We start from the raw sequence: 14633 nt of genomic DNA on the forward strand, positions 1-14633 counted from the left end.
CTCTATTTGAAAATACTTTTTAAAATTAACAGATCAGGATAGTCACCCGATGTTCAAAAATAACGGCATTGTTGTTCATGTAAGTTCAAATAATAATTATCAGGGGTTTAAATGTTGAAAGAAAATGAAGATAACAATTGTGTGATTTCCAATGAGACAAATATCCACCATAAGAAAGGACGAGAATATAAGCAGATGTAGGGCACGATACGATATTCAACAAAGGGCAACATCTAAGCTGCATATAAAGGGCCTGGAATATGATACAAGCCAGAAGACACTGCAATTTACCGATAATTGAAGTAAAAATTTACACCATATGCATGCATAGATGGTCGAAACAGTTTGTCTGGTCAGAGCAGTGATAGATAATTAAAAGACCAATGAGACCAATAATATATGGTAATAGAAGACTGGGTTGTAGTTCAAGTCCATATATAAAAATGGCTCGTTTTGTCGGACTACAAAGGAAATAACTCTCTGACACCGTCTCGATATAATCAATCTCATATTTGTGAAAACCTGTATTAATTTGAGTATATAACGAATGTTTTTCTTTTGATTTAAAACTCCATGAAGTTGCCAAACTATCTATGTAATAGATAAGAGTATATTTTTAATATTTATTTTAATTTTTAAATTGAACTGGATTTAAGGAGGTAGAGCGGATTGTTGAATTCAGAGGAACTGTTTTAATTTGCCAATTTTTACAATGAGGAGTTGTTGTATGATAATCAACGAGACGACTATCAATCAGAGACCAAACAACAGGGAAGCATATAAGTTACCGTACATGCCTCACCAATTACCAATACATTGTATAATTACAATGTATATGTTTCGGACCATAGGAGTATTTGGATCATATGAGTATGGTCATGACCATATGGGTATACACACTGTATATTCATAGGATCTGGGTATTTAATAATTTGATATCAGTTACCTTTACAATTGATTGCACTCTTCAATGTGTCATAAATTAATAAGTTTGAAAAGTGAAATCTGAATAATCAATTAAAAAAAAACGATTATCATTGTTACATGATTTATAGAATAAATCAAATATTTTATTAAGGTGTAAACATTATAATAAATGATTGATGTTTCCTCACAAAACACAATATATCCATAGGCGGATCCAGGGGGCCCTGGGGGCCCGCCCCCCCCCCCCCTTTCGTGGGAAAAATTTGGTTGATTATATAGGGAATCATTGAAGCATGACTGTAGCGGGCCCCCCTTAGGTTAGTCAGCGGGCCCCCCTTAGGAAAAGTTCTGGATCCGCCACTGATATCGACACCGCCTATAACTCAAAAAAATATCTAAATGAACCGTCTAACAAGAAATCAACTGTTACTAATCTTAACTCAAATAAAACCCCACATACACCAAACGACAGGATGAATTTGTCGACAGCGTAAAGTAGCTTCAAATTGACTATAGCTAAAGAAAGGCATCAGTTATACTTAAATTCAGACAATAGATCAAATATATAGGGATTTATATAAAAAAAAAGTAAAATCACAAAACATCGAACTTCGTTGAAAATTTCAACGGAAAGTCCGTAATCAAATGGCAAAATCAACAAACCTTCAACACATTAATGGGCAACAGCTGTCATATTCCTGACTTGGCACAGGCATTGTCTCGTGTAGAAAAAAATATAATAAGCCGTTTTCCTTAGAAGAAGTTAGAAAAATATCAATATGTTCTAAATACTGCTTTATAAAAAAAAACCCATAGAATATATATTTATTAAGATATAATAAACTAAGATACATACCACATGATATACATACAATACAATAAACATCATTTGGCGTTTAGCAGTCTCGGTTGCTGTCACAGTGATTGATTAATTCCCAAGCTTGAGAATCATAGCAATCAGAAGATCTGAGTTTATGCTTGAACTTCTGAATAACGATAAGGCACTAACTTTAAGTTCATGCTTGAACTTACTGCTGGACCTATTCTTGTTTATGACTACAAGCATGTAGATCAAAAACGTCAGTGATAGAAGTCCATGCACTGACGTCAGGACTGACTTAGAAACTTCTAGCATGTGTCTGGTCTATTTAAAATTTAAAATTTAACCAAATTACTGCTATAAGTCCCATTAACTATGACATTAACTATGACAAGCAACTTATACATCAATAACTCTGCATCAAATTTGGGGAAATTGAGTAAATAATAACGAAAATATGCCAAATACAGTTGATGACCGGTATTAAAAGGAGACAACTGAACCCCAAATGAAGATGTTTACTGTAAATTCAAAATCTACTGAGTGCGTATGGCAATGATAAATTTCGCATTTAATAGATGATACTATATCTTTCTACAGATTTTCTGAAATCGCAATGATATATGCACGCATCAAATTCTGAATTTACAGTATATTTTGAACAAAGATTTGTAACATTATTAATATATCTCAATATGTAAATTGATATACAAATGAACTTTATATCAGATGCGAATAGATAAATAGCAATTAAAACGTCAATTACTTATCGTTTATCAGTATGTAATTCCGGCGTGCTGGAAAACACTGTAAAATTTTAGTGATAAGCACAATTGTTCTGATTAACTAGCAGGCATTGCCAAGTACAATAATATGAAGATGCTACGATAAAATGAAAAAAATACAGTTCCCAAAGCAAAAACATTCACTACAATACTGTTGTTTAATATCTAAAAAATTGATAATAAACGATGGTTTCTTTAAATGCCATTAAAAATAATAAGATTTAATTTCATTTAAAATGTCAAAATATATTGTTAGGCTATCGAATGTATTCGACACGCTATTACAAAATTAAAAATATTGATCAATCCATGATATAAAATATAAAGAAGATACTGCATAAACGCTAAGACGAATTCCTAGAAGTCTGTAAGGTACACAATTAATTTGCTTTTATGTTCTTTTGTTCAAATTGTTGTTATATTGATTTGTTATATTTTATTCTATTGTATGAATACTACTACTCTATTTTCAGAATGTTTCCATTCAGCTGTGCCATTGTTGCCTTGGTAGCCACTACATAGGGACATGATTGTACAAAATACAGCCTGACACCATCAGACCAGTCTATTATTGATATGATGAAGCATTATTTGCATACTTCACGGAAAGCAGATTGTCCTGTAACAACTTCACATCAGGGTAAGAAAAAAGTAGAAAAATATACAAATCAAGGTAACCAAAAAAAAAAAAAAAAAAAAAAATGGAACTCGGAGTCCAATCAAACTCAAATTACGGAACGATTGAAAAACAACTGCTATATCGAATAAACAGAGATTCAGAGATAAATGATGTGTCGACAAGATAAGACTTTTCCGTTATGCATGTATCACCCACAGTACAAATTCATACTCAGTCAAACTCTCATCATTAGAAAAGAGACACAACTGATAAAGTTACAGATCAGACGAATAGATCGCAGAAAAATAAAATATTCTTTCTAATCAAACTACTGGGTGTGATTATATAAATAAGTTTGCTTTTGTTGAATTTTTATAAATGTTTAAAGAAAAGAAACTTGGAAATTATTTAGGAAAATGAGTATTCAGGTGATTATATCCTCACCAAAATGTTCTTTACCAATTGAACTTGTATTAAATCATAAATATAAACTGGAGCCAGAGGCAAAACGTTAAAAGTAATGGATTAGATAAGATGGACTAAGCTTCTCTAGTTATTCATATTCAATACGCAGTATGCAGGAGGAATGGGAAAGTTTCTGTGTTAATGATACCAGGTAGTTTCATTATTAATATTTGTTTACACCATTAGTTAGAAAAGAATAATAAATATGTTATAAAATAGTTGGTACATTAATATCCTATATCGTCACATAATATTGTTAATTATAAGGTTCAACATAAATGATCTTGAATGGTACGGCTTAACATAATGTTCTGTATAATCAAAATCATTATTTCCAATTATAAAGTAATAACTCGTTTTAATATAGAAACTGCATATTTTTACATTTTTTTATTTAGGAAAAAAGTCCTGTTACAAAGGATGGCAATTCGAGTACAATGGCTTCTTGATGAGTGAACATATATAGGACATAACATTAAAGAATATATATGTATGGACGGAGAGGCGGAACCATTGGACAATCGGTCTTCGAACGAAGAAGGTGCTTTGTTTTATCCTGTCAGAGCGAAATGTGGTAGTCTGAGATGTCCTCCATACAAAGATAACACTGAAGTGCTTTGTACAGTTTGTACAAAATAAAATATATAACGTTCTTGTTTTTTCACTCAATTAATATCTAAGAGTTTTTGACAAATAGTATTCAACAAGAGTATTGGACAAATAGTATTCAACAGTCCTTGACATGTAAAATAAAAAACAAGTTTCTTTATCATATGATATAATTTTGAGCTGTCCAGTTTCTTTATATTGAGGATAACAAGTTATGATTCTTCTTTTTATGCGAGTAGCTCGGCCAGCCATTTCAAGTTGTTCTTGTTATTGACCTTGTGTATGTAGTGAAGTAAAAAATTACTGTTCCCATTTTAAAATAATGGATTCAATATTACATATTCGTTATGCCTTCCGTTTTCTATTTGTTAGAATTCATACTAATGACGTAATAATGAATATTACACTTTGTACATTCCATGTTCCCAAACCGCGTAACTGATTCGCTTAAACCCTAGCATCTGTCATTTGAAAGCCAGGAACGTATAAATATGTCGAAACTTTATGAGCTGTACGACCAAAAGTTATATAAAAAATTGTAAAATTCGGCTTTGGTCAACAATACCTGAGGGAGTTGTAAATATCTTTATTCAAGGTAGAATTTAGCAAGAACATGTTATAATTCCTGTCTGTACCAACGTTAACGCATTGAGTACTGAGCTTATTAAACTATGGTAGCTGATCGAGGATTTACATTCAAACAGTAGAGTTATCTACCAAGTAATACAACTTAATCACAATCTTTATATCTGAACCGTGAACAAATAGATGGTTTTCTTCTTTGTTTACAATCTCTATAGAAATTTAGAGGTGATTACGTCTCCTAAAACCATTCAGTACCTTATTATAATCGATTTGTCTTCCTTTGTCACTTTCGTCAAAGTGTCAGAAACAAAAGGTTTTGATAACTTGAGTATTCCTTACTCGATTCAAATGTGAGTTATACAAATCGGAGATTTAGGAGGGAAAACGCCTATTGCTTCTTGAATTAATAGGTCAAGGTTATTATAAAAAATAAAATTGTGTTTAGTAAAATTCTGTATGGTTTCTTGAGTTAAATCGATATGAAACTAATATATATGGAAGATATAGGAAGTGAAAAGAAGTCTACTGGTTTCGTTTGGTGTATTGTCAAAAGTTGAGGTCACTATCACTTAATATAGAAAATTGGAAAAACTTTGTTAGGATCGTCATTTGATTTTTTCTTGCATTATCAGAATACTCTAACACAAACGGAAGCTGAACCCTAATGATTTTGTAATCAACATATGTCAACGGTCAAGGTCAATTTTTCTAAAATTAAGAGGTCAATTTCTGGATGGTATCAAAATATGAATTATACAGATGAAAAATAAGCAATAGTAGCACACGTTTATTTGAAATGTACTTCTATTTTGAAACTTTGAAATAAAAATGTTTCTCATTGAATTCGCAGTTTGTGGAGCAAGTCTTTTTTGCAGCGACAGAATTTTACTTTGTTGTCATATGTTTTTATAAATTCATTACGAAAAACAGACTTATATTTGTGCACGCCAGACTCACGCTACATAAACGTATACAAAAGACTTATTTTTGACGCTCGAATTAAAAAGGTTTAAAAGGCAAACAATGTTTGACGTTGACGAGCATTGTGGACTATATTTTCCAAAAGGTTTTTCCATACATAGCTCATGTTATTTATCCCTAAAATAGAAAATCCTTGGTATTTCGACGAATTCAAAGAAAATAGACTACTAGACTAAACTAATAATTTTACTAGATTGAAACAGTCTCATTCAGGCAAATGACTTCACTACTCTCGATAAAAAAAAATTGAAGAGTTTTGGAGAAAAAAAGACAAAAATCACCATTCGAAATAGACATGGCGATGTAGCGCGATTAAGCTTAAAATGTATTACAATTTTGTTTGTACACTACAAATCCTATAAACAGTACCGATTTTACTGCGCCATAGATACATTTCGACCATTAATGTCTCTTCAGTGATTCTCGAAGTCAAAACATTTGAAAATCTGAATCTAAATACAAACATTGAATAGCCGATCTACCAAAATGGTCTAAAGGAGTACGGGCTATAATGACATAAAATGGCTCTAGATTTACAAAATCATAAAAATTCAAAAAGAGCTAATTTTTCTCAAAAAAATATTAGAATATGAGACAATGATTAAAACTAAATGTTTTTATCTATCAAAAAAAAGTGTTATGACGTCACAATGCTAGGTGCAAAAGAAGTCATAATCAGAAATATAAGCAAAAATATAGAATTTGGAAAGGTTATGCTACATTTTGACCACCGCACCATCCTTGCACCAATTAGAAATTTTCAGATAAAAAATGTTTTGGGTGCAAGGTTGAAGCGAAAGTTTATTTTAAATTTTTCAGTGTCAGGGAAGCAATAAAAAGCTGAAATTTGCCGTAAAAATTAGACGTATTCCTTTGGCAAAGTTTATACGTTCTTATGATTCCAGTTCCATGTATTTAGTTTTGATGTTATATTTGTTATTCTCGTGGAATTTTGTCTGTTGCTTGGTCCGTTTCTGTGTGTGTTACATTGTAGTGTTGTTTCGTTGTTCTCTTATATTTAATGCGTTTCCCTCAGTTTTAGTTTGTTACCCCGATTTTGTTTTTTGTCCATGGATTTATGAGTTTGAACAGCGGTATACTACTGTTGCCTTTATTTATGCTTATACGAATTTTACCTTTTTGCTTATGAATCAGTAACATGAATTTCTTATTCTATTTTTGTAAGCATACCTAGTTTTACTTTAAAAAAAAACCGAAAGCAATGAACTACATATTGTCAGGGAGTAAACGAAAACTTTGAGGATCATTTTCATTTAATATGAAATTTTAATAGACATGCAAAATATCAAGTTCTGTACATTCTAATATTTCTGCTAATTTCAATTCAAAAATCTTGTGTTTGAATGAGGCAATCTTCTGATATAAGAGTAGGTTCCATGATTTGTGTAAGAAAAAAAGAGGGGAATGGAAGTAATTCCAGAAAACAAAGTATACCGAATTTAAGAGATTCATTTTTAGCTCACCTTTCGAAAAGGAAATGTGAGCTTTTGCCATCACTTGGCATCCGTCGTCGTCCGTCCGTCGTCGTCGTCCGTCCGTCGTCGTCGTCCGTCCGTCGTAAACTATTTCAAAGATCTTCTCCTCTGAAACCACTGAACCAATTCAAACCAAACTTCATCTGATTGATTCCTAGGGTATCTAGAATAAAGTTTGTGTTTTAATTTCCATTTCATCAAAAAACATGGCCGCCATGGCTAAAAATAGAACATAGGGGTAAAATGCAGTTTTTAGCTTATAACTCAAAAACCAAAGCATTTAGAGCAAATCTTACACGGGTAAAATTGTTTATCAGGTCAAGATCTATCTGCCCTGAAATTTTCAGATGAATCGGACAACCCGTTGTTAGGTTGCTGCCCCAGAATTGGTAATTTTAAGGAAATTTTGCTGTTTTTGGTTATTATCATGAATATTATTATAGATAGAGGTAAACTGTAAACAGCAAAAATGTTCAACAAAGTAAGATTTACAAATAAGTCAACATGACCGAAATGGTCAGTTGACCCCTTTAGGAGTTATGGACCTTTATAGTTAATTTTTAACCATTTTCCGTAAATCTTAGTTATCTTTTACAAAAAATTTCTCCTTTGAAACTACTTGGCCAAATTGAACCAAACTTGGCAACAATCATCATTGGGGTAACTAGTTTAAAAATTGTGTCCGGTGATCCGGCCAACCAACCAAGATGGCCACCATGGCTAAACATAGAACATAGGGGTAAAATCAGTTTTTGGCTTATAACTCAAAAACCAAAGCATTTAGAGCAAATCTGACCGAGGTTAAATAGTTTATCAGGTCAATTTCTATTTGCCCTGAAATTTTCAGATGAATCAGACAACCGATTGTTAGGTTGCTGCCTCTGAATTGGTTATTTTACGAAAATTTTGCTGTTTTTGGTTATTATCATGAATATTATTATAGATAGAGATAACTGTAAACAGCAAAAATGTTCAGCAAAGTAAGATTTACAAATAAGTCTACATGACCGAAATGGTCAGTTGACCCCTTTAGGAGTTATGGCCCTTTATAGTCAATTTTTAACCATTTTCCGTAAATCTTAGTTATCTTTTACAAAAATCTTCTCCTCTGAAACTACTGGGCCAAATTTAACCAAACATGGCCAAAATCATTATTAGGGTATCTAGTTTGAAAATTGTGTCTGGTGACCCGGCTAACCAATCAAGATGGCCGCCATGGCTAAAAATAGAACATAGGGGTAAAATGCAGTTTTTAGCTTATAACTCAAAAACCAAAGCATTTAGAGCAAATCTGACATGGGGTAAAATTGTTTATCAGGTCAAGATCTATCTGCCCTGAAATTTTCAGATGAATTTAGGTTGCTGCCCCTGAATTGGTAATTTTAAGGAAATTTTGCTGTTTTTGGTTATTATCATGAATATTATTATAGATGTAGATAAACTGTAAACAGCAATAATGTAATGCTTGGGGTATACAATGTTTTTTTATACTTTCATCATAAATTATATTATGAACACGAGACAAACGAGACATTTCAGTGTGTCCACTCTTGTTTTTGCTTTTGAAGAAGATATGACAGAATCGAAGAACCATTTATATCAATTGAAAACCCAAAATAATCATTGATGGAAGATTTAAGCAAAAAAATTAAGGTGAGCGATTCAGGCTCTTGAGAGCCTCTTGTTCTTAAATGTACATGATTTGTGAAAAACATGAGATATATTTTGAAATGATACCACCCATTTTAGCTCATTAGGCCCAAAAGGCCAAGTGAGCTTTTCTCAACACTTGGCGTCCGTCCTCGTCCGTTGTCCGTCGTCTGTTGTCCGTCCTCCGGTAACTTTTACAAAAATCTTCTCCTCTGAAACTACTTGGCCAAATTTAACCAAACTTGGTTGCAGTCATCACTAAGGTGTCTTGTTTAAAATATGTGTCCGATGGCCCCGCCTGCCAACCAAGATGGCCGACATGTCAAAAGATTAAAAATAGGGGTAAAATGTAGTTTTTGGCTGATATCTCTGAAACCAAATTCTTAAGAGAAAATCTGAAAGGATTAAAAACGTTCATTATGTTAAGATCTATCAGCTCTAAAATTTTTAGATGAATCAGACAACCCGTTGTTGGGTTGCTGCCCCTTAATTGGTAATTTTAAGAACATTTTGCAGTTTTCGGTTATTATCTTGAATATTATTATATAGAGATAAACTGTAAACAGCAATAATGTTCAGCAAAGTTAGATCTACAAATAAGTCAACATGACCAAAATTGTCAGTTGACCCCTTAAAGAATTATTGCCCTTTATAGTAAATTTTAAAAATCAAATTACAAAAATGTTTATTGTTGAAATTGATGGGCCAAGTTATTTTAGATAGAGATAATTGTAAGCAGAAAGAATGTTCAGTAAAGTTAGATTTACACAAACTCATCACCATCACTAAAACACAATATTGTCATGAATTCATGTGTGGCCTTTGTTTATTATGCACATAGACCAAGTGGGCGACACATGCGCTTTAGAGCCTCTAGTTTCGAATTTGATGTGTCTTTGTTGGTAATAAGCATGAGAACAAGTTTCATTACAATTGGTTGTGACAAAGGAAAGTAAGAGACGGTGTTTTATTTTAACTTGTAAAGGAACATTACTCCAGAACAGTGAAAGTATAACCACACGAGTTCTGCCTTGATCTGTGTTTGGTTGTTAAAAGGATTGATGAATGTGTTTTAATTTTAAAATATTACATAGGGGCAAAGTAAAGTTAGAGAACGGAAACCAATTTCGGAAACTAAGAATGTACATGGGTAAACCGTAATGATCAAGGTTTTTTTTTCACACAAATTCATATTTGTTTCCATTCACGTTCAAATTCTTTCAAGTTCCAACCAAACAAAATTGCACGCTGGGTCTGTTCCAAAGGAATTGTGTTGTAGTCTATCCATTAAAAGGTCAACTATCCATATATATATGGATAGTCGACCTTCCCATGGATAGAAACAAGTGTCTGTAGTCTGTTAGCGTCCTACACGTTTGTTAGTGTTACCTTTTAAAAGGTTTTGTTTTGAATAAATCTTGAATCATGTATTAGTAAGTGTTTATTCCTAAAAAATAAAGATAAGTGTTTTTATTTAAAAAAAAAATAAAGTGACATTTTAAAAATGTTAACACATTTTGTTTTTTGAACTATTTTTACATAATGTCGTGATGAAATTTCAGAGAAATCTATGTATATGTTTTGGATATATGATAATATATTAATCATTCATTTTACAACCAATTTTTTGGGGAACCGCGTTGACCGAGTGGTCTAAGTAGTAGAACTAGTGTACCATTAGCCTGTTAACACTGGGGTTGTGAGTTCAAATCTTGCACATAGCAGGTATGCGCGGCTCCAATATCAATTGATAGGATTGATCGTTTTACTTTCGAAAATCGTTGGTTCTTTTTGGCTTCGACTGCTAATAAAACTTGACGTCATAAAATTTGCACAATATGGTTGAAGGTGGTGTTAAACATCAATCAATAAATCAATTAATCATGCATTTTAATTATTCAAATATTATTCTCAATCAATATTTTTTTCAAGAAAATAAAAGAAGTCATTGCATACTTGTTTCGATTTTCACTAAGTTTAATGTACTAAACTAAGTTTTGATTACAACTCCTTTAAAAAAATATTTCAAATCACTAATATGTACTGTAACTTGACCGCAGAATAAAACACTGAAATCACACTGCCAATTTGAAGAGCAAAAATCAAAACTGAAAATTTCCGTTTAAATCAATAAATTGCAAAAGACCACCTACGGACTCTTCAGCATCGGATTTAACTTCCTTATTTTTATTCGTCATGGTTGAGAACTAAATACATTCCAGACAGCCAAACGGACGCCTGACTTTAGCGAGGGTTTTGATGCCTGTGAAAAGATGACAAAGTTAATAATATGTCTATTCCTAAGTCACAGTAAAGGGAAAGTACATCAGACACACTTTTTGTTTACAAAAGTAATGTTTTCTTTGGGTAGACAATCCTTTGCACACCAAATTATTCAAAGTTTGGTCATTTCGAAAGAGAAATAAAAAAAACACCCAAAACAAATTCAGATATGACAGTCCCTTATCAAATGGCAAATCAAAAACCTCATCACAAACGGCAAACGAAAGGAAAACATCTATAATTTTCCGGATACATACATTTCCTTATGTAGAACATGATAAATCTTGATTCATATGTTAATTTTTCACATCAATTTCAATTTTACTGACATCAATATTAATTTAGAATGATGGCCATACCAATAATAATTCATATCATATTGCACGTCAGCCAAGCGTTCCGTCTTCAAAAGACTAACCAGTGACGTTCGAAAAAAAAAAACCCGTTTGTCACATTGAGAGAAGCGAATTCCAAAAAGTTTTGCCTAATACAGATAAGGTTACCTTTTTTTTTTTTTAGAAAACTCTATTAAAGTATTTCTAAAAATTAGTTTTTTGCAAACAATGCTTGTGACTATATTTATCATTATTCATGTCAAAACAAATGCTGGTTTCTGGGTTATTACCTTATCTGTTATATAGAAGGGTACCTCAGTGATATTTTACTTTTAAAAAAGTAGAATTATTTGTTCTCGTGATGATTTTTCTTAACATTATAAATGGATCTTTAAATCTTACTGTCTGTTGTCTGGTGTTAATTTTAAACTTTAAAAATTAAGTTTAGAGACAGAAGATAGGCAATACGATATGTAATATTTTGCACACAATGTTTGACAACATCTTTTTATTCAATTGAAGAAACACATTGAATAAAAATTCTATAAATAGTGCACATTTCAGTTCAAAGAATGAAAAGAAAGTGAAAAAGTATTTCAATACTATCCTTCAATTTGTTTCATTCAAAACTAGTCAGAAGATTATTGTTACAAATTAAGATGTTGTTAATTGTTCAAGTTGATTAAAATAATATATATAGCGTCTTACACGTCATTGTTGTTGCATACATTATTCAAAGAATAGACGAGGTCTTGGTAAGGAATATGTTTAATACAAAAAGCAAAAAAATAAACAAAATGGGCTTGACTTTGTAGGGCTGTAAGCGTAAACCCTATGATTATTCAATTTTGAAACTACGAACTTAAATAAGGTAAAAGTTAAATCCAAAAAACACTGAACTCTGAGGCTACTTTAAAACGGAAAGTCCCCAACCTAAATGGGAAAATTGTAAATGCATTAAAAAACTTGTTTGAAGCAAATGTGATTATTTGATCAAATTAACCAAATAAACTCATCATAGATATTATCCCTTACATGAGTTTTTTAGAAAATAATCTATGAATCGATTTTGGATATATGTATCTTGATTTTTTTTTAAAGTAACTCAATTTATCACAACATTTTTTTGGATTTCACAAGCCTCCAAGCTAGATAAATATCTTATACTGTAGATCAAACTTTCGCCTTAAATGACATGACAGCACCCCTTTAGACTGCATTATAATTTCTGATATTGTATTGCGAAGTTATAGAACTGTTTTCTATAAAAAAAATTAAAAAAAAAAAAAAAAAAAAAGCAAAAAAAAAAGCATTAGGCGTACCAATGCGTTTATGGCACGGCTGCAGCTCTTTATTATCAACAAGTGTTGTACTTTTACAGGATCCAATGAAAAATATATAGACACGCTTTGATATGCAATTCTTAGAAAATTAAGTTTATAAACATTTAAACAGATAAGAATAAATATTTAATTTTTATTTTAATTCTTCAATTGACCTGGATTTAAGGAGGTAGAGCGGATGGTTGAAATCAGAATATCTCCTTTATTTGTCAATTTACTACAATGAGGAGTTGTGATATGAAAAGCGAAGAGACGTCTATCAATCAGAGACCAAACAACAGGGAAGCATACAAGTTACCGTACAGGCTTCACAAATTACCAATATATTGTATAATTACAATGTATATGGTCCGGATTATAGGAGTATTTGGATCATATGCGTAGGTCATGACCATATACGTATAAACACTGTATACTCATTTAGTCCGAGTATTTGATACGATAAGCGTGGATCAGTTACCTTTCCAATTAATTGCACCCTTCAATATGTCAGAAATTAAGAAGCTTGAAAAGTGGAATCTGAATAATCAATTGAAATAAATGATAATCATTGTTACATCATTAATAAGAAAAATCGAATATTTTACTCAGAAGTAAAAATTATGAAAAATGCCTTGTTGCATGGTCATGATTTGTTTCCCAACAAAACACAATATATCGACACCGCCAATAACTTAATAGTTATCAAATGTACCAGGATTATAACTTAATACGCCCGGCGCGCGTTTCGTCTACCTAAGACTCATCAGTGACGCTCAGATCAAAACAGTTAAAAAGCCAAACAAATAAAAAGTTGAAGAGCATTGAGGACCCAAAATTCAAAAAAAGTTGTGCCAAATACGGCTAAAGTAATCTACTCCTGGGGGTAAGAAAATCCATAGTTTTTCGAAAAATTCAAAGTTTTGTAAAAGGAAATTTATAAAAATGACCATATAATTGATATTCATGTCAACACCGAAGTGCTGACTACTGGGCTGGTGATACCCTCGGGGACGAAACGTCCACCAACAGTGGCATCGACCCAGTGGTGTAAATATTTATCAAAGGTACCAGGATTAAAATTTAATACGCCAGACGCGCGTTTCGTCTACATAAGACTGAACCGCCTAACAAGAAATCAAAAGTTATCTTTCATAAGCTGTTATGTCATTGAACTCTATTTTTATTGCTTTATTATTTGTGTGTCAATTATCTTCATATAATTTTTAGTTCAAAGAACTTAATACTTTATGACCTTTTGTAATTAACTAGTAAACAGTAACAGTTTTTTAAACGTGCTGCCCTTATTCTTATGTTGAAAATAATTTGTAAAAATAAAAACTTGAACATATTTGTTAAGTGTGAATAAGTGGAAATTAAAAAGAAATTAAAATAAAAACTAATCCTAACGTAAAAAAATAACACATGCACCAAACAACAGCATGCAATTGTCGACATCGAAAAGAAGCTTCAAATTGACTCTAGCTAAAGAAAGGCATCATTTATACTGAGATTCAGACAATAGATCAAAGATATAAAAAAAAAAAAAAAAAAAAAAAAAAAAAAAACCGAACTCAGTGGAAAATTCGAATGGAAAGTCCGTAATGAAATGTCAAAATCAAAACCTCAAAAACATTAATGGAAAACAACTGTCATATTCCTGCTTTGGCACAGGCATTGTCTCTAGTAAAAAATAGAATAAGCCGTGTTCCTATAAAGAAGTTAGAAAAATATCAAAATATTCTAAACAATTATA

At 31.8% G+C, this 14633-nt stretch overlaps 1 protein-coding gene across 1 annotated transcript in view; it reads left to right on the top strand.

Annotated features, from left to right (window-relative positions):
* Positions 1-3029: 3029 nt before the first annotated feature.
* Positions 3030-14633, top strand: part of LOC139524314 (uncharacterized) — a 102144-nt gene continuing 90540 nt past the window's right edge. The window contains exon 1 of the mRNA XM_071319063.1: positions 3030-3172. Within this exon, the coding sequence (XP_071175164.1) occupies positions 3109-3172 (64 nt within the window). The 5' untranslated portion in view covers positions 3030-3108. The remainder of the gene's footprint in view (positions 3173-14633) is intronic.

Source organism: Mytilus edulis, chromosome 5, assembly GCF_963676685.1.
Source record: "Mytilus edulis chromosome 5, xbMytEdul2.2, whole genome shotgun sequence".
NCBI classification, from domain to species: Eukaryota; Metazoa; Mollusca; class Bivalvia; order Mytilida; family Mytilidae; genus Mytilus; species Mytilus edulis.